Here is a 22,319-nt window from a genome sequence, read left to right on the forward strand (position 1 = left end):
CCTCCCTTGAGTACGCCACTGATGGGGATCCATTCAAATAGTTTAATTGGAATAGTGTGACACACAGCAAAACACATTGTTTTTAAGGGTTTTAAAATTAGCAGCGCTATCTCTTGATGATCTTAGAAATTAATTTCAAAACAGCCTCCTCTGCATTTGAATATTGCTGTAAATCTGGCAACGAATAGCAGATGGATGAAGGGCTCTGCAAAAAAGAGACCTCTGCTTTACAACTCCACATTGTATTGTGAAAGTTGCTTGTTTACGCAAGATCTTACATATGTGGCCATTAGTCCTTGCGAAGTTAAATATTAATCGAGTTTATGGCCAAAATGTATAGACAAAGCGTAAATATTTACCTCAACTTAGTTCTAAATATAAGCAAATAACAGCTTTGAAGAGTGCTTGTTGCTCTTACACAAAGAAACAAGCAGACCTCATTACGCAACAGAAACAACTGAAATTTTAGAGAATTACTATTCATATCACTAATTAATCCCAACAGGTAAAAAAGTATAACAATTGAAAAATTATCTTGAATAATGAAATGAATAATGAATAGTAATTAAATTTTAAGTAAATAAGATTATATTACTATATAAAAATAAAACTATTTCTACTAACAAGAAAGTCTTAACTAACATGAGAGACATAACTAAAATGCCATAGAAACCTTTCTTTTATTTTTCCCTAACAAGCTGTTTAAGATTTTAAGTCATTAGCGTATGTATATTTGACCGAAGCGCCACCTTTAATTTTCTTTAGATTTATTTGTTTTAATATTTCACTTTAGGTTGCGTGGCAACCAGAGATAGTTTTTGTTGTTGTTCTTTTTTGTTGTAATTTAGAATTATAATTTTTAGAATCCGTTTTTGATGCTAAATTATTTGTTATTAAAAGATTAAAGTTTTATAATTGTTGTCATTCATCTGTAGAACTTGTAGTTCATTTGATTGATTTTATTTAAAAGGCGTCCGCATTATTTATATTCACATATTAGCGACATTTTGTGGCGTCCGCGACAGGACGGCTGATACGCTATTTCTGATTTGAAAAATGTTTTTAGCATCAAAAGGATTTAAAAAGGAAGATCTTATTATTGTTGCCCAAGAAATTGGCGAAGTATTACCTCAAAAAGCTACTGTAGCGGATCTGAAAACGATCATTTTGAAAAGTAAAGAATATTTAGCTGATCCAGATTTTGTAACAAGTGTATTGGTAGCTACTGTCAATGATCGACGACAAAAGGAGGAATATGAAGAAAAAGAGAGACAAAGAGAATATGAAGAAAAAGAGAGACAAAGAGAATATGAAGAAACAGAGAAACAAAGAGAATATGAAGAGAAACAAAGAGAATATGAAGAGAGAGAAAGTATAAGAAAACATGAACTGGAGTTGGCGAGAATTCAAGCTACATCGCAAAGAACCGGTGAGTCTCCGCCAAATATTATTAGTGCCAGTGCCAGAAAGCAGTTTAATTTGCCAAAATTAGAACTTAGGCAATTTAGTGGAGATTTAAAAGATTGGCTACCATTTTGGGGACAATTTGAACAAATTAATAACGATACAGATATTGCCCCTGAAAACAAATTTCAATACCTGATTCAGGCTACAACTGTTGGATCTCGAGCTAGAGAAGTTGTAGAAAGCTTTCCGCCAACAGCTGCAAACTATACCAAAGCAGTAGATAGCCTCAAAGCCCGATTTGGCAAGGATGACCTTTTGGTCGAAGTTTATGTTAGGGAATTGTTGAAGCTCATAGTTTCCGTTCAAAAGCATGAAAGGATATCTATGACGTCCCTTTATGACAAACTAGAGTCATATCTTAGAGCTTTAGAAACGTTAGGTGTTACGACCGAGAAATGCGCTTCAATACTATTCCCTATGGTAGAATCTTGTTTCCAAGAAGAGTTTCTAAAAGCCTGGAACCGAAGTTCTTCCCGCGTTGCTTCAGTTGACGCCAAAGAACGATTAACGAACATCATGGCTTTTCTGAAGGCAGAAACGGAAGGTGAAGAAAGAATTAATTTGGCCATGTCAGGGTTTGGCTTGGGATCTGATGAAAAACGCCAACCCTTTAAAAAGAAAGCAAGAGATTTCCCAACAAAAAGATTTCCAACAGCGGCAAATCTATTGACTACAGATGTAAAAGATTTGAAGAAAGGGTGTGTGTTTTGTTCAGGGAAACATAAAAGTTCAGATTGCTTTTCCGCTCGAAATATGACTTTAGCTGAAAGAGAGAACATAGTAAGAGAAAGTCAATGTTGTTTTGCCTGTTTAATGCAAGGACATCCAGTTCGTAAGTGCAAAGCTTTTATAAAATGTGTCATATGCGGTAAAAGACATGTGGTACTAATGTGTGAATCTTTAGCTGCAAAAAATCGTGAACCCGATAAATCTGGGCAGAAAAGTGAAAGTTCCGAAATAAACATGTCCAACATCACGTACGGTCCGAAAGTGTTCCTTCAAACTATGAAACTAAAGCTGATATCTGATAGAAAAGAAATTGTGGTGAGAGCAGTTTTAGATTCTGGATCACAAAGAACATATATTTTAAAAAATTTGGCTGAAGCGATGAAATATGTTCCCTTGAGAAAAGAAACTCTCATACACTCTTTGTTTGGTGGTCATAAATCAGATAAATTTGAACACACGTGTTATAGAATTAGATTAAGGAATCCAGAGAATAACTTGACTTGTAACATGGAAGCTTTAGATCAAGCATCTATTTGTGATAGTATAACACCTGTTAGCTTTGGACCCTGGTTAAAAGAGCTTGAAGAAATTAATATAAAGTTGTCAGACGTCGGAAATGAGTCACAACCAGTTCAAATTCTGCTTGGAGCTGACGTAATAGGAAAACTTATGACAGGAAAACGAAGAGTTTTGGCAAGTGGATTAGTAGCAATAGAGACACTATTGGGATGGACTTTAACAGGGAAAGCACCTGAAAATGATTTACCGTCAAGCAACGCAATGTTGGTTACTTCACTTTTAGTAAAAGAAATGGATATTTCTGAGATGTGGAGATTAGATTCTTTAGGAATAAAAGATCCTTCAGAACAAAAATCTAGAGAGGAACTGCAAGAAGCCTCAATGGAACATTTCTTAAATACAGTGAAAGTTGAAGGAGATGGCCGTTTTATAGTTAGTCTGCCATGGCTTGATGGGCATTTGCCTTTGCCAGATAATTATGATTTGGCGTTAAAGAGATTGCAAATGACAACACGCAAGTTGAAAACCGACAAATTGTATGATGCCTATGGAGAAGTGTTCAAGGACTGGGAGAAAGAGGAAATAATTGAAGAGGTTCCAAAAGAAGACATGGAGATACCTTGTCATTACTTACCTCATCGACCTGTGATAAAGGAGAGCAGCACAACTAAAATCAGGCCCGTGTTCAATGCTTCTTCTAAGAGAAAAGGAGTTCCTAGTTTAAATGATTGTGTAGAAAAAGGGTTAAATTTGATAGAAGTAATTCCCTCAATGATAAATAAATTTCGGAGATATCAATTTGGCGTAACAGCTGATATACGTAAGGCTTTTTTGCAAATAAGTCTTTATGAAAATGATAGAAATTTCTTGCGATTATTATGGTATGGAGAAGATGGACAGCTGAAACATTTTCGTCATCGAAGAATTGTGTTTGGCGTTTCTTGTAGTCCGTTTTTGCTAGGAGCTACTATTCAATACCATTTGAATAATAAACTAGAAGAAGCAATGGGAGGGAATGAAAAATATCCTAAGGAGATTATACAGGAACTAATATGCAGTTTTTATGTAGATAATTGCCTCACAAGCGTGAAAACTGAATCAGAGCTGAAACAATTTATAGAAGTTGCTACTAATATTATGGCTGAAAGACAATTTGATTTACGAGGGTGGGAGTCTACTAACCCATCAGAACCTAATTCTAGTGAGACCAATATTCTGGGAATGAAGTGGAATAGACAAAGTGATACTCTGTTAATTAATATTCCTGATATGAAAGACACAAAACTTGAAAAAATCACCAAAAGAAGCATTTTAGCTGCCTCACACAGAGTTTTCGATCCTATGGGGATAAGTAGCCCGGTATCGCTACGACCAAAATTATGGTTACAAAATTTGTGGAAAGCTAGAATTGGTTGGGACGATGAAGTTGACACAAAAACACGAGAAGATTTTACAAAGTGGCTAAGTCAGCTTGAATATCTGAAGCACATAGAAATCCCAAGGTGGTTACATTGTGACAAAGGTTACGAAAGCATTTCATTACATTTCTTTTGTGATGCCAGTAAATTTGCGTATTCCACAGTAGTTTTCCTGAGAATAGAAGATGAAAGCAATGTTCAAGTTCACCTGATACAGAGTAAAGCAAGAATTGCACCTAGCGGGAAAAAGGAAACAACGATTGCTCGACTTGAACTTCTTGGTGCCACAATTGCAGCTCGTCTGTCTATTGAAATAGTAAAACAGTTTCCGACGGACAAAGTTCATTTCTGGACAGACTCAACAACTGTATTAGCTTGGCTTAAAAGAGAAGACACATGGGGTGTATTTGTGGAAAATCGAGTTCAAGAAATCAGGAAATTGACTCCAGTAAAAGCATGGAGGCATTTACCCGGATCTATGAATCCCGCAGACTTACCAAGTAGAGGTTGCTCTGCTCAACAACTTGGCAATTCGAAGTGGTGGGAGGGCCCCAGCTGGCTATATCTTTCCCACACGCAATGGCCTGCAGCAGCTGACGAAATTTCCGTTAATGAAGAGGAAATAAATTTGGAAAAAAGAAAACAAGTAGTTATTTCCATGGTAAATATTGAAGTAACGGAAATATGGTGTAATTACTTTTCAACATATAGCAGAAATGTAAGAGTAGTAGCTTGGATCCTACGTTTTGTCCACAACGTTTCACATCAGGATAAGTTGAAGGGAAATTTAATCTGTGAGGAGTTAACAAAGGCAGAAAGTGTGATTTTTAAGTCAATGCAAACAACGCATTTCCAAGATGATAAATTTCTCGCCAAAATACAAGCTTTTCGAGATAAAAGTGATATTCTGAGAGTAAAGACCAAACTTGTACATAGTGATGAGAATGAGAATTTCAAATGTCCAATCCTTTTACCTGCTAACAGTGTTGTGTTAGAATTAATCCGTGAAGAGCATATAAAAGCGATGCATGCAGGTCGTTCCATCTTACTCTCAAGACTCAGAGAGCGATACTGGATTCTTAAAGCTAAAAAGTTAGTAAATAAAGTTATTTCCAAGTGTGTGATTTGTAAGCGTCATCAAGCTAAACCAGTAGAAGTTCCGTTTGCGCCCCTTCCAAGAGAAAGAGTTACTCAGACAAAAGTTTTCCAAGTGTCTGGTGTGGACTATGCCGGTCCTCTGTATCTAAAATCGAATGAAAAAGCTTGGATCGTTTTGTTTACCTGTGCTGTGTACCGAGCAGTTCACTTTGAATTAGTACGGTCTCTCACTACAGATGCTTTCATTCAAGCATTCAGACGATTTATCGCAAGAAGAGGTAGAATATCGGTCATTTACTCGGATAATGGAAAGAATTTTGTAGGAGCAAACAATTACTTAAGGAATTTAGATTGGGAGAAGATTGCTGTGTACTCAACCGCTCAGAAAATAATTTGGAAATTTATTCCACCCACAGCAGCATGGTGGGGTGGATGGTGGGAGCGGATAGTTGGAATGCTTAAGACTCTTCTGCGTCGTGTGTTAGGTAAATCTGTTGTGGATTATGAAGAACTAACTACAATTTTATGTGACTGTGAATCGGTTATAAATAGCAGACCATTGACCTACATTCACGATAATCCATCTGAATTAGTACCTTTAACTCCGGCAACATTTATATACGGGGAAGGTAGCAACAGCAACGAAACTCCCGATCTAGACCTTGTGAATCGAACCTCTATGTTGAAACGTGTAAAATTTTTGCAAAAATTACGTGAAGATCTCAAACAAAGATTTAGAAATGAATATCTTGCTCAGCTAGTGCACAAGGGAATAAGAGGGAATGATGTAATAAACATCGGTGATATTGTTTTAATAGGACAAGATAATGCTCGACGCATAGATTGGCCTCTTGGAATTGTCTTGGAGCTTTATCCTGGAAAGGACAGTATTCCTAGAGTAGCCAGATTAAGAACCTTTCAAGGAGAAAGGATCCGACCTTTCCAGAGACTTTATCCTTTAGAGCTATCAGCAAAGAACGATATGGATGTTCTGGAAAAGTCTTCAAAGAAACTTAACTTGGAAGTTGATAATATTCCCAAGTCCGTTGATGTGCCTGATAATTTGGAAGTGAATTCTCTTATCAAAGGCAGATTGGGAAGAATCATAAAAATTCCGCAACGCTTAGATTTATGAACTTTTGTTATTTATATAATGACTAAATATTTTTTAATTAGTTTCATATAAAGGTGACCAATATACATGAGTTAGTTTGTATTTTATAGAAATGCTAACTGTTTGTTCCAAAGTGCTATTTATAATATCACTTTGCAAGGTGGGAGTATGTTTAAGATTTTAAGTCATTAGCGTATGTATATTTGACCGAAGCGCCACCTTTAATTTTCTTTAGATTTATTTGTTTTAATATTTCACTTTAGGTTGCGTGGCAACCAGAGATAGTTTTTGTTGTTGTTCTTTTTTGTTGTAATTTAGAATTATAATTTTTAGAATCCGTTTTTGATGCTAAATTATTTGTTATTAAAAGATTAAAGTTTTATAATTGTTGTCATTCATCTGTAGAACTTGTAGTTCATTTGATTGATTTTATTTAAAAGGCGTCCGCATTATTTATATTCACATATTAGCGACACAAGCCACATTAAAGCCGCGAACCCATGACCTTAATCACCTTCAATCTATTGGTTTAAAGTTTTATTTCATTAGTTTTTACACATTTTGGAAAGGGCATAATAGAAAATTTTCAACAGGGAGAAAATGTTTTAAAAAATTAATAATCTTATACCTGTAAAAATTAACTAGAAAACTCCAAAATATCTCATTAATACATCATTTTAAGCTCCAGGATAACATAGGAAAAGATTCTAAAGGACAATTACTTTTACCGGAGTTGTAATAAAGCCAGCACTAAAATTTTTAATTTTATTAATATTTTAAAAAATTATTTAGAAAACGTAAGTGCAGAAGATAAACATCAGTATTACTTAAGTGATAAATAAGTAGTTAAAAATTTTAACAAAAAGTGAAAGATATGCAACAAGGAAGAAAAAAAAACAAAACAAAATTTTCACAGATTTAATTTTAATGCTATACTGAACAATCGTTTTGCTTGATTTACAAATTGTACTTAAACTGAAATAACTGATTTCTATAAATTTACACAATTCAAAATACAGATAAACAACAGGCATAACAAAACATTTTTGCATTCATCTACAAATTTGAAGTGGGGAAAAAAATAGGACAAATCTTTTTACATAAAGGTACACAAAATAAAATTAAAAGGTTTATACAACATCCCTTTCGAATTTTTGACTAATATCAACTAGCTCCATCAGTAATCGTTTAAGCAGAAAGAGTTTAATTAAATAAGAATAACTTTTTTTTTCTTTAAATAAGTTCAAGTTAAGCTATGTTACATTATATCAACCTACTGAATAATCAGGATATGATCTTAACAGGCAAATTGGTGATACAAATCGGTATTAAATAGTTAAATTGAAAAGATTTGTAGACAATAACATTGTTTTGCATTAAAAATGGTTTTGTACACAGCACTATTATTATACTAAATGCAAAGAAAATGAAATTCCGATAACTATTTATTATTCAATCTGCACTAATAATGTTACTTTAATAATTGATAACCATTTCAAACTAGAAAGCTTTGAGTATTTTATACAAACCCATAAATCCAAAAAATAAATCTGACATTTTTTGTTGACGTTAAACAATTAAATCCAAAAAATACAATTTTTATTCAATTTTCTGAAGAAAAAAAAATCAAAATTGCCAATTATAAAATTAACTTAAGTCAGAAATTTAAATTACCCTAAAAGTTTTTGTTAAAAAAAACATTAAGTATTCAATTATTTTAGAAAAATTAGAGATATTTTTTAACGTCTGTAAGTTAGACTAAGGGTATATATATTTTTACATAGAAATGGGTAAATAAATAAATAATACAGGAATAAAATAATTTGAACAATTAGACTCAATTCATAGTTAAAATTTGAGACATTAAAATCTAAATTGTTTGAAAATTCATTTTAAGACTGATACCACTTGAAATAATTTAACAAAAAAATTCCTCAATTTGTATTAAATGATGAGCTTTATTTTTTATAATGTATGCTTTCACAAAGGCATTTGAAACTTTATGTTATCAGTAATTTAATTTGAAAAGGAAAAAAATTCTTTGAGATATTAATACAAAGAACTAAACATTCAAAATTGATATCAGAAATTTCAAAATTAATATTAAAATCTAATATTAATATAAAACTTTTAAAAACTATGTTAGATAAAAATTAGTATAATTATAAAACAAAATATTTTAATTTTGTGCAGTCCTAAAAAAAATAAGAAAACTAGAGTGATAGAAACAATATGTTTCAACTCCCAAATTTTAAATTTACAACAAAATAAAAAACAGCAGACTGCTATAAAATAAATTAATCAATTTATACAAATAAGTTAAATTAAAAAAACTTACTGAACATAAAACTTTTTACATAAAAATGTGTGTAACATAAATGTGTTACTTATTTCCTGACAAAACATACATTGTAATTAAAAATAATAATTTAGTACTGTTGGATTAATAGATTTTAGAATAACTGGAATTGTGGCTTCTAAATTTCTATTAAGTTTAATCACAATTTTTTTTAAATTCATTAAATGAAGTACTTTCTAAAAAAAAAAATACATGACTTTTGACACAGAGTTAAAATAGAAAAGGGAACTACTAAAAAACTAAATAATAAAAATAAATAAATGTTAAAATTTTTTAATTAAATAGGAATTGATAGTTGGCAAGCAAGTAAAAGTTTCACAATTATGCGCATATCCATATATTATATCCGACATTCATTATACTCTAAATGATATTTTGACAATTTAAAAATTCATAAAAAACACTATGAAGTTCTAATAAAGTTGTTAAATAAAATTTTGTCCTCTTCCCATCACAAAGAGACATTAATTGAAGAGACCTATAAAAATTTCAAAAATTTACAATAGACAACATTACAACTAGTAGTGATACTATGACATATCGCAAATTACAATACACATATTTACCTTAAAAAACACACTGGTCACTTGCGCAATGATGCAAAAATTTGTTACATATACATATAAAATCTTCATACAAATGAAGTAATTAAACATTACATTTAATATTTAGTCTCTGTGATTCCTTCAAACTCTGTTTTGGTCAGACCCTATCACATTTTCTGATTTCATAGTTAAGCTTTCTCTTAAAGAAAGGTAATTCATTATATTGAGATCATTAATTTATAAGAGGGGGAATTAATATAGAAATGAAAAACAAGTTACCCATAAAATTACCAACTATATAGAAAATCAATTAAAGAAAATTAACTTAACAAGAAATGTGCTGAGTTATGCACAAGAAGAGATTTATTTTCTCTGAAATTAAAAATAATTAACAGGAATCGTCACAAAATGGTGCCCAAGGAAAAGCAATAGAACCAAGTTTTGAAAATATCCACTATTTGCAACAACAAAGTGACAATCTGGAATGAAATTAACAGATGCCAGTGCAAATATTTCAGTCAGAAAGGTTTTATATGCAATAAAAAACATTGTTTTGTGGTTTTTCAGTCAGCAATGCCATCTCTTGACAAAATTTTTAATTAATCTCATAATTAGAGCTGAATAAATATCTAGTTTCCTAAGCAAACAGCAAAATAACACACTTTTTCCTTTCCATCTTCTATAGATGATTTTCTAACAGTTGGTCACTTTTGGGATAACTAGTATTAAGACTGCTTTCACCTAATGTTAAAGTAGCTAAATTCTAAATTCCCATTGTCTATAAGAAATGTATTACAATTATCTTCTAAACTTTATATATCTGAAACTATTGATGCAAAATAACTTATCTGAAAAGTGTCTTGATATGTGTTATTTTAATAAAGAAAATATTTACAACTAAGAAAGCAAAAACAATTCTTAGAACAAACACAAAAATCATTATAATTATTTCCCCATTTACAATTTTTACTTTTATTTTTAAATAAAAATTATATATCAAGGCACTGTTTGAGCTTTAAATTGTTATATGTTCAGCAAAATTTAGTATGTTATTAAATATTTAAAAATTAATTTTAATACATTTATCATAGAAAATATGAATGCAGAGTTAGTAGATACTTTAACATTGGATAAAAGCCTTATTCCTAAGCATTAAGTTAAATAAAAATATTTTTAACAAAATTGGTTACATTTTAATAGCAAAAATTTTAATCAAATAAACACTATTCTTTCTATGCTTAAGATACATTTATTGTAATGCTAGAGTTAAGGTAGAAGTATATGAGAAATTTGAGATTTAATGGCACTACATTTCAACCAGCCCAGCTGGAGACTAAGAATAAGAAACAAAAATGCAATAATAGTTACAGTCAATAAAATTAAGGTATCACTACTACATTGACTCAAATTGACATCGGACAAAACAAAACGACATAACACAGCTGATGGTAAACAAAACTTTCAATATTTGTAAATAAATTTATACAACACTTAAAACTATTTTGTAAGTAAAGCAACAAATAATAATTTATAAAGATTTACTTTGATGTATAGAAATAAACAATCATACCTACAGTCTTGTTATTTGAACTACAACACTAAGGGTTTGCAAATGAAGTACGAATCTCTTCACTTCAATTCAATTAGCATCTTATAACAATCGTGAATAGGATAAGCTTTAAGAAAATGGCAACATTGACAACGCTTAAAACTTTTAAAAATTACAAGATGGTCGAAAAATGAGCAGAGCCTTACTGTTTCCCGGAACAAAGGGTACTCTAAGCATTATTACTTTTTTTTTTGTTTCCTTTAACCATTACTCGACATTGACAAAATTTATAGAAAAGTTGCGAGATGTGTACAATGTTCTGATGCAATAATGACAGGTTGCAAAAACGGTCCGGAGGTATCTTGGACAATAACATTTGAAAAGCTTCTGTAGGTTTACAGCTACAGATGGAATGTTGCTACAAAGATTTAATTTTGCGCAAATAAACAAATACCATTTCGTAAAATCAGTTTATAATTTAGGGGTGACATTAAATTTAAGTTAATAAAAAAACATTTTCATTTGAAAAAATGCTACATCATAGGGAGAAAAGATTAAGGACGATATAAACTTTTTTTTTCCAAGCCACCCCTATTGATAGAGACTATAGATTGCAGAAAAAGACAGGTGAAATTCTGTTTTATATGCACATCTACAACATCTATAAACATGAAAAAGAGTGCACCACACTAAGTTGCGATGCATGTGCCGGTTGGGAAAGGACAACTCTTCCATAGATCCAAAGTTGATGCCTATAGTAAAATGAACTCATTCCAAATCAGTAACCAACAAAATGAACGAAATGTATACTTAGATGACAATGGCATTTAAGAGTTTGGTTCTGTGCACACAAACGCAGCAACTGCAGCTGATAAGTCCCGAGCCACGCTTGATTTAAAAAGGAAAACACATTTCCCTTTTTCTTTTCAAAAAATCACGCACACATTCTCATTCAATACATGTAAATTAAATAAGTCCCAACATTAAAAGTTTTCTGCCAACCCAAATGGTAGCTTGCAAAATGTTTCCTTCCTTAATAACATGGTCCTTAGGCGTAGAACTCCTTGTTGCTGCTGCGAGTGTACGAATTTACAGTTGGAGACCGCTTGGGTTCGTCTAGTGCGTAGCTTCCCTCATCCTTTTTTCTCATTCGGTATACTATGAACATGACAAGAAGGATGGCACACAAAAGACCAACAACAGCACCGCCAATCACAGCTGTAAGAAGAACAATGTAACATCAACATAAATAAAAAAGGAAATATATGAAAAATGATTTTTTTAAAAAGTACAACTAGATAATAAATGATTAGACAAAATTTTTCGTTTGATGTCGGTGTTTATGTTACCATGAATGTATGGAGTGGCAGCATTTTATAGAATGTCATTCTACAGAAGGTTGTGCCTATTTAAGCAAAGTATGAAACATTAGAATTATCTTCGTATCTCCTACCTGGTCTAACGAAGTCAGACTGGGTAGAATAAACCTCTGACTTAATGCATGCAGATGGCAAACAGAGGAGATAAGTAGACTTCCCCTCTGCTGAGTCCAAGATATGTTCAGAAGCGGCCTGATGAAGCTAGCATTGGAAAAGGTTTTTACTCTATCAGGGAATTTCAGACATTTCAGGTGACCGCTAGCAAGGCCCAATAGGCAAGTTTGGGTAGATCTGTCTCCCAAAAAGGAAAGAGAGAATCCAACTTCAGTCACCGTGTACCAGTTGTCGATAGGAGGGGGGGGCGGTAGTCAGCTTTTCTTCAACAGCAGATTTTTTGATAGAATAAAGTTCCATAAATGTTAATTTGGTGGTATTAGAAGTCTGTTGACAGCAACCATCTTTGGAGAGTTTGTCTGCTATGAGAATTATTTAACCCACTGGCAGTTTTAACATTTTCTTTTTTACTGCCTTAAAATGACTTTTTTCTTTAAAGATACATGATTGAAGCTAATACCCCCTCCAATCAGAAAACTGGTTCTTCCTCTCCCATTTCTAAATTGGTGGGTGTTTCAATGCACTAAAATAGAGGCTTTTTAAACTTAAAGGATCTCTTACAGGTAGAAAATTTAGTGATATTTTCTACCTGTGCATAACCATTTAGGAGGATTAAAAAAATTAAAATTTTTAAGGCGATAGTTAATTTAAAAATTTAAAAAAGAAAAGTTCACACAATTTTAAATTCATTGTTGCATCATTGGTCATATTTCAATCTATATAGAGATAAAATAGAACAAATAAAAAGAACCAAGTTACGGGTGAAGATTATACTTCTTATGGAAACTACATGATGAGAGTGAGAATTGAAAAATTTAGAAACAGGGAGTGTCTAGGAATCCAAATAAAAACTGTGTAAGACTAAAGAAAAGTTACAGAATGTCTATCATTATTCAATGCCAATGACGACTTCTGCAATATGGTAAATCTATCTTCAATAAATGTTAGAAGAGATATTTTAAAATAAACTTTGCAACAGTATTATAAACTTTCAAATGATATTGAATCTTAAATATGCTAGTAAAAAAATATGCTAATATTTTAAAAACCTTCTGTAAATTAAAAAATGTTGTTACATCTAAATGTCAAATGTGATTCGGTAAAAATATATAAATGTTACAAGGCTGCCAACTACTATGCATTTTGCAAAATATTTCATAGAGTGGTAGACAATTGAAAACTTAAGCTTTCGAGATTTTGGGGAATTTTCCCAACATTTTAAAAGCCTCAACATGAGATCGCTGGAACAGAGTAGCGTTTCATCTGAACTGACGATTCATTTACATGTAGTGGAGTGAAAAATAAGCTTAAATAAAATTTGCAATACAAAGAAACATGCATTAAAACAAATTTAGTTAACATTGAAGACCTGATGTTCAGGTCTTAGAGTATTAGTTAAGTTTAAATTTGAAAAAAAAATTTTTTTTTTTAAGTGTACATTCCAGTTAGTAGAATCAGCTGCCATATGAAATCAAATGTTCTCGGAACGGACATGATTTTAATGAGCGGCAGACACTTTAACCTGCTCATTTGAGTGCAGATAGTTAAGAGACCAATCTTATTTCTGTAACTGGGTCTTTCCAAAAGAACACATTTTTTATTTAAAAAAAATGGTGGAAAGAGGTTTTTCATCGGGAGATGATGGTCTTTAGATATTCAGAACGCTCAGTTGGTTAAGCCTAACATGCAATTGTATATTTTCACATCCAAGACTCTTCCACACACTTGTACATATATCATGCGTGCTTCGATTTCTTTAAAAAAATTGGAAGAGATGAGAAGAAAGGTTTGTGCATATATCATGTGTGCTTCTATTTCTTAAAAAAATTGGAAAAGATGAGAAGAAAGGTTTGTGCATAGATCATGTGTGCTTCTATTTCTTAAAAAAATTGGGAGAGATGAGAAGAAAGGTTTATGCATAGATCATGCATGCTTCTATTTCTTAAAAAAATTGGAAGAGATGAGATGAAATGTAACTAGTTGTTTAGTTTGCAGTATGCTGCCCCTAGGCTCATTAGTACTTTAGAAATCACCTATTTCAGCATATCGCCCTTTTACAACAAAGTCAAATCTTCTTTAAGTGATAGCCTGTTGCTTTTGAAAACAAACAACACATACATTAAATATGAAAATTGAAAGAATGAGAACCATAAGTTGACATTTATTTAACCCTAAAAAACTAATATAGAATACATTTTGTTAAAGAAAAAATTTATTAAAAAAAACTATTATGAAAAATTTTCATTAAGAAAAACATTTACTGCGATTTTAAATATTGTGCTAGTACATATTTATGAAAAATATTAATAAACATGTCATGTGCAAGGTTTACACAGAATTAATTGTATTTTCCATGCAGATAAAAAAAAAATTCAATACACAATAGAAAAAGACACTTCACAACAATAGAGGAAGATAAGAAAATTCATTAAAAAAAGATATAATAAGTCACACAAATTTAAAGATATCTTTGATTACTGAAAACTTCAGGCCACAAGCAATGTCCAAGTGATTTTAGAAAGAGAGAAAGAAAGAGAGAGAAAGAGAAGATTTAACGATACAGATAAAAATTCCTAAAATTGATTCGACTTACTTGCTATATATCCAAAACAGGTATGCAAATGTAGCAATGATAAAAAATATTCATATTTAACTTTTAACAATTTATAATTTCATAACACATGAAATAAATTAGATTACTTTTTATATTTAGTTCAAAATTTTATATTCCTTTAACATCTTACAAAAGCTATCAAAAATACAATGCTTAAAAGTGTTAATTTGATTAGATTTACTTGTATTTATATAATCTTTCTGTTTTTCACAAAATAATTTTGCTTTCTATCAACACTTTCTACAAAATATTTTGTAATATAGAATTACAATGAACTTTTTTTATTAAAGGGAAAACGTTTTTAAAGAATGTGGACAAACAAAACCTAATTTAAATAGCAAAATTATATGATGTTACAACTAAATGTGATAAACAATTGATAAACAATTTTATAATACAGCAACAACAAATTGTAAAAAACTAATTATTTTCACAATTAGATATTTTCAGCTTTTATAAAAATAATTTTTTTAAAAAAATATGTCTTTAAATTGGTTAACTTAAAAGAAACTCACATGAGAAAATTCTGTTTAATTAAGATTAAAATTTTCCAATTTTTAAAAACTCTTAGGCATTTTAGTTTTGCATATTTTTCAAAAAACTTCCTTGCTTAATATATGCACAATTACTGCTAGAAAACTGCATTAATTTGATCAAATATGAATTCGAACATTTTTATGATTAGTTTTGTGTAATATCAAAGAAAAAAATTTTAACGCTTATTCAAAACACAGTTTTATTAAACATATAATACCAATTATAAAAGTGTTTACGTCGAAACTATCTTTAATTGAACAATAATCCGCAGAGATTTAAGTAACGTGTAAACATTAAGCAATTAAAAATTATGTTTTTGTAACAAGAACCACAGCTGTTTTCGTCTAAAATCACTCATATTTCTATTAGTAATATAGACGGAGACAAAAAATTTTTCTATGCATCTGGAATTGTTTGAAGTTTTGATAAGAGCAATAAATTTTCAATACATTAATCAATTTTTGGATAATGTCATCCCTTTAATAGCATTTATGTTATTCAGTACAATTACTGCAAAACTATAATTATATCTATATTTTGCGATAAGCACTCGCCACCCCGCCAAAAGAGATTAAATCATAAATTGGACGGAAAAAAATGCATTTTAGCTAAAGTTTTGGATGATTATTATTTCTACCGAAAAATATATATAACTCTCAATCCTGAAAAAAAAAAAGGTCAAAGGGAATTTTTCTGAACAAATCCTGTATTTTTTTAAAATTTGATTACAATAATTTCCGTTAGATACGTCGCATAACCAATTAGAATTATATCATGTCTAGATAATGTAAGATTTTGGAAGCATAAGACAAACAGATTACCATGACAGTTACCGGATCAAGCGATATCGAGTGACAAATCAACATATTCCTATTTCTTTCCCTCAAAGATGACAAAACATTTGCATTTTTCATTCATTGCTTCTTTACTCCTCCCCAACAGCAAAATGACTTTTTATTTGAATTTTATAAAAATAATTCAATTTATAGTAAATTTGTATGTTAGTGTTATTTAAATTACAGTAATTCATATTATTTATTGTATTATGATTTGAAGTTTCTATGTCAAAAAATCGATCATAAGAAATTGTTCAGATTTGTCTTTGGCAAAGAATTCTGAAATTTGGCTAATATTTTTCATACTTGTCGAATTTACTAGCTAATAATATCCATGGTGTGGGCCCTGTACATACTATAATCAAAATTTATCACAATGCCTTAAAAAACAGATATGCATAAAATGTTTTTTCTTTATTTGAATGATTTAACATTGTATCAATATTAATATAATTTAATATTTAGCTAAGTGTAATGAAATTATTAAATAATATAATATTTAATAATTTCATTACACTTAGCAAGGGTGTAAAGGTGGTGTGTCTTTTGTTAAGCCTAGCAAGTTTTAAATATTTAGAGTTTTTACCCATTTTGAAATCGCAAATAACACACAATTTAAAAACAATACCATCCAGTAAATAGGTAAAAAATTTAATGCATACTTAATCTAATGAAAATATGTTTTCATAAATTACGAACACTGAAAGTTATATTTTTAAAAATTAAGAATCTCATTTCTTATGTATGCTATTGGATTACTCATCATATTTGGCACAAAGCCTTCTGCTGAAACCTTCTCCAGGACAACATATTTCTTGACCTGGACTGCTAGTCTTTTATCCCAAACACTTAAAAAAACGATTCCACGTAATCAAGCTATCGTTGTTCAGCTTTTCTCTTTATTGACTTGTGAGGGGCTTTGAAACAAATTTTTTTTTACTTTCATCCATTCTGACAATATACGCAAACCAGTTCATTCTCTTAATTATAATACTCTTGGTGATATTAGGCTCTTTAAAAATTTCTTAAATTTCAAAGCTATAATTTTGTTTCACACTTCAGATTTCATTTTTTTTTTATAAATTTGGATTAAAGGAAATATAAATGAAACATTTATTCCTAACATTTTGTCCACAGTGCAAAATAGTGTATTAAAAATACTCTTTTGAGATAAATAATTGAATAATTGCAATAATTAACTGTAACAAAATTGTTAATTTTATTAAACTTAGTATATTTCTAATTATTAATATTAAATTAAATATTTTAAAAACTATTTATGTTAACAAGTTCATAAAGCAAATATTTAAAACCAATTTTTAATTTGCAATCAAATTAATATAACTGCAATAATCAAGAAAAGACCAGATCTCACCAGAAAATTTTCTTGTCAAGGGATCATATGAGATCAAATGCCTTTAAGAATCAAATAATATTTTAAAAAGCATCTACCTTATACATTTTATTTCCAATAGATCAAAAAGTTGCTACATATCAGTTAAAAATGTTTAATCTCTTTATTAAAGTGTTTTTGTTTTTAATGTATGGTAGTTTTTTTTAGTATTGGGGATTTTTTTTGGGGGGGGGGGGACTTGAAAACTTTTAAGAATGGGCCTTATTTTAATTTACAAGCATGCTTAAACTACAATGTATGGTTTTCAATGATGTACGTAAACACATACTAGAAAATATATTTTTACACTAAGCATGTTTTTTGTCAACAAATTTTATTTTAACTACCCCAAAAGTCACATATTTACAGAATTTGAATTTTTCTAAATCAATTTGGTGAGAAGTATTCAACCAAGATAAAGCAAAAAACTTTGTGGATGAAGATTAATCTTAAACATACTTTTTATTTTTTTTTTGTCAACTAAAAAAGAACAAATATTTGCTATAATAAGTCATCAAATCTTCTCGCGTTTTAACCATATATAGAAAATAATCACATATAAAATCTATAAATAGTCAACTTATGTGTAGCAGCTACAGAGGATGAGAAATTGCTACGTACCAGCAAGTATTCCAGGCTGACCAAAGAACGAAGTTTGCCTTTCTTCTTGTTTTTGTCCCATGATGTGAACCTCATTACTCTGAGTATTAGAATCTGTGAACTTTGTAGGAGCTACATCAGGTATATTATGCCTGGTAGAGGTTTCATGAGTCACAGGATCAATCGCATCAGGAATCCTGTTCTCTTCATCAGGAAGAGGATACGACTATGAACGGGAAAAAAAAAACAGTATGAACAAAGTGAATGATGCGCAATAACAGGGTGAGCAGCTAAATTTTTCAATAAAAAATAAGCACATTTGAAGCACTCAAAAATATTTTTAAGCACTTTAAAATATATATATATATAATTAGGCAGGGTTGGCAAGTGTTTGACAATTGACAGTTTTATCCGGATTTAACCGTCATGTCCAAAAAAAAAAACTTTAGTTTTGTTAGTTTTGCATGCATAGTTTTTGACAATTGTCACAAATCATGAAATTTTGAATCATAAAACGAATGGAGTTTTCATATGCTAAGGACCGATGGTTCGCCAAAATAGATTGGGGTTAAATAAATTGTGAAAACATTGAATAGAACAATATGAACAGTGTCTTTTTGCATAATATGTGGCAAAAATCAACAGGGTAAAGGGAAAATTAAGCACTTTTCAAAAACACCCAATGAAAAAAGCACCTTTAAGCACTTTTTAAAAACACTATGTACCCGGAATAAGAGTTCCTTTAAATTAACGTGATTACACAAAAGTTTGATGAGGAAACAAAAAAATATTAGGAAAATTTCTACACTAAAAATACAGGGTTTCCCGTAATGACTGCCCTTGTTCCAAACCAGATCCTGTTAACACATTAAAAGTTGCAATAAGGGATCTTATTAAATATGCTAGATTACATTAATACATAGGGAAAACATTAACCCATTAGGGATCTTGCCGAATACATTAGGGGTCACAAATTAATATTTGAGCTAGGAAAAAACGAAATATCAATAAATCATTAGTGATGAAGGAGGTCTCAAAACATCACAAAACCTGCTTGTTACCATAGGAATCACGATGACTCAAAAGAAACACCATCATACTTCATCAGGCAATCAAAATGATTTTGATGTTTTTTCAATTCCCTCTTCCTCATAAATGATTCAACAAATTTTGATAGTGTTTTTTTTTGTTTCTACCATGCGATATAAATCTGACACCTTTAGTGGGAATAATTTTTGACAATGGTTCTAAAAATGTAAAAGTTGTAATTGAAATATTTTTTAAATCAGTAATCATATTACAATTACATACGTAATTATTAACGTATATACGTAATTATTACATACATATTACATACGTAATTATTAAGTTCATAAAGACTTAAATGGGGCTAAAATCTGAAATTTTACGATGTTATAATCCTTTAACTGTCGATAGAATATGAAAGAAATAATTTTTGTAGTTTAATTGATTCATTAGTAGAGCCATAAGTTTTTTTTTATCATTTAATTTCGGACAATGATTGATTAAAGATTTTAAAAGGTTTTTATTTGTATTATAAAAATATTTTAAATAAAGTTAAAAGCATTTAAATCAAAAAGGTATAAATAGATATGAAATCAAAAGATTATGCATACAGTCTTTAACAAGATTTTAATGTGGTAAATATTTGGAGAGCAAAAAGAGATCAGAATGTATAAATTTTCCATTCATTTTATTTATTTAAACTTAAAACTGTTGCTAAATAACTAACCGTTTTGCACAGGGGCAAGTTTATAAACAATCCAATATTTCCTCTTTAAAAAACAAAGGGAAAGAACATCTTTAGGTGTCAGAAATATTCAATTGGTCAAGCAAAAAAAATTTAGTAGTTCAAACTATAAGCTTTGTTTATAAACAATCCAATATTTCCTCTTTAAAAAACAAAGGGAAAGAACATCTTTAGGTGTCAGAAATATTCAATTGGTCAAGCAAAAAAAATTTAGTAGTTTAAACTATAAGCTTTGTTAAAATTACAGTTTAAGCAAAACTTTTAGAATTACATGCTCTTTTTTATGTGTATTAAATAACCAAAACATAAATAAGATAACTCATTAATAAGCATAAAGAAGATATAAAGAACAAGAATTCAATGCAAGTAATCTTACAAAAGAAAATTTTTCTGTATTTATAAAAACTTATTAAACAGAATAAAGATCATCCACAAAAAATTTAATTGGCTTTAACAACTTCCTCTGCACTAGACTTAATCGATTCATTAATAGTCAGTCTTCAAAACAAATTATTTTACTTATTGCAGAGTAAAAAAAAAAATTGTTGAACAGAATAAAGAGCAGAGGAGAAAAATTTCTCATTAGTTTTTACCATATTTTACTGAAGTTAAAATGATATATCAATATGCTGGGAATAAAAGTAATTGATTGCATAATAATTTAATAAAGAATCTTTAATTTTGTGTTCATTCTTTCGACTTTTTAAAACTTTGAGCTATTTTCAACTATGTGTATAAACTTAAAAACATTTAACTTTATACATTAACACAATCAGTTTGCCTTTTCAAGAGATCTTAATGCAAATAAATTTTTAATTTGATTATTTAGTCACTGACTAAATTATCAAAATCAAAATTATTTTCTAATAATTAATTTTATTTCTTCATGTTAATTTTATTACTTCAAATTAAACTTTGTACCTTAATTTTTTTTAAAAATATCTTACTATATTAAAATAAATATTTTATTATATTAAATTCATATTCAATAACTCTGAATTGAGATGAATATTTAGTTATTAGTGAGATGTTTTTAATGGTGCCTTTTTTTCTTGCTTCTTATTCTTAGTCTAGGCATTCTTAAAGGTACTTTTTTACTAAATAGAAAGGAAAGGAGATTTTCACTGCTGTTCTTCAATAGTTCGTCTGCTGTGTTATAATACGAAGTTAAATTCAAATTTTAAGATAAATGATAGATTCTATTAAGGTCCTGTCAACGTACTTTTAACCAAACAATTTTTTACAACAAATATTTTTATTTGTTTAAATTTGCAAACATTTTCAATAAAATTGCAAAATTGTTGAAATATTCTAAAGTTGTGCTTAAAGTCTAAGTTGCTAAATGTTAATTTACACATAAAAGTGAAAAAAGAATTTTAGGTAAAAAAATTTAAGAGTAAGATATAAAACAACTATTTCTGTTAAAAGAAATCTGAGAAGAACTAAATAATCTTCGAAATATCTTTTTAAAAAAAAACATTTCTAAATTTTTTATAACTGCATAGTTTAATATCATTGATTTTTCTTCTTAATTTTTGATTTTCTAGATCCAAAGGTTTTAAATGAAAACTTGATATTGCTTAATGGAAATATAAAAAAATATTTTACATTATTCTGAAATAAATATCAATCACATACTCATTTTTGAATAATTTGAAAATATACTTTTATAATTTAAATCAGTAAGATTTGTACCGCACCATTAAAATGCCCTATTTTTTCAATCCATCACATTCTCCATCATTTTGTCTTTTTATTTTAACAACATTGTTGTTTTATATTATTTTTACATAACCCAGAAATGTATTCACATTTTTCATATAAACCTCTAATATTCTCAAAATAAATTTTTCTCAAGATAATTGATTTTCTTCATTTATACAATATACCCAAGGCTTTTCTTTCTTTCTTCCTTTTTTCCTTTTTTTAAATGGCAAAATTTTTTTTGTTTACTTTTTATCATCTTAGATTCAAAAATTATATATTTTTATTATTATTTCTTATTGCGGCATATATTCCATTTTGGCTCCTATTGTTGATATAGTAAATCACAAATATAAGCAAAATAATCAGATTGAGATGGATTATTGGACTCGTTAATGGATGAAGGAAGGCGGAGTCATTTTTATACAAGCATTTACCCTTCTCTAAACTAGGAACTTTCTTATCCTTTTTACATCCAGCATAGGAGAAATAGGTAAACAAATTTACTATTTTAAAGAAAAATTATTTATTTTTATTATTATTTCTTATTGCGGCATATATTCCATTTTGGCT

General features: G+C 29.6%; 2 protein-coding genes across 2 annotated transcripts in view; one reads left to right on the plus strand and one right to left on the minus strand.

Moving 5' to 3' along the window:
- Nucleotides 1-1,056: 1,056 nt before the first annotated feature.
- On the plus strand, nucleotides 1,057-6,366 carry LOC147809320 (uncharacterized). Its single transcript, XM_087162767.1, has 2 exons — nucleotides 1,057-1,174; nucleotides 1,295-6,366. The coding sequence occupies exons 1-2, from the start codon at nucleotides 1,057-1,059 to the stop codon at nucleotides 6,364-6,366; spliced, it is 5,190 nt and encodes a 1,729-aa protein (XP_087018893.1).
- Nucleotides 6,367-7,252: 886 nt separating this feature from the next.
- Nucleotides 7,253-22,319, minus strand: part of LOC107455364 (uncharacterized) — a 264,892-nt gene continuing 249,825 nt past the window's right edge. Inside the window, exons 5-6 of the mRNA XM_016072899.5 lie at nucleotides 18,293-18,497; nucleotides 7,253-12,016 (exon numbers count right to left, since the gene is read on the minus strand). Coding sequence (XP_015928385.1) covers nucleotides 11,847-12,016; nucleotides 18,293-18,497 — 375 coding nt within the window. The 3' untranslated portion in view covers nucleotides 7,253-11,846. The remainder of the gene's footprint in view (nucleotides 12,017-18,292; nucleotides 18,498-22,319) is intronic.

The sequence above is a fragment of the Parasteatoda tepidariorum genome, chromosome 5 (assembly GCF_982258835.1).
Source record: "Parasteatoda tepidariorum strain Cologne lab strain chromosome 5, Ptep-v5.0, whole genome shotgun sequence".
Classification (NCBI taxonomy): Eukaryota; Metazoa; Arthropoda; class Arachnida; order Araneae; family Theridiidae; genus Parasteatoda; species Parasteatoda tepidariorum.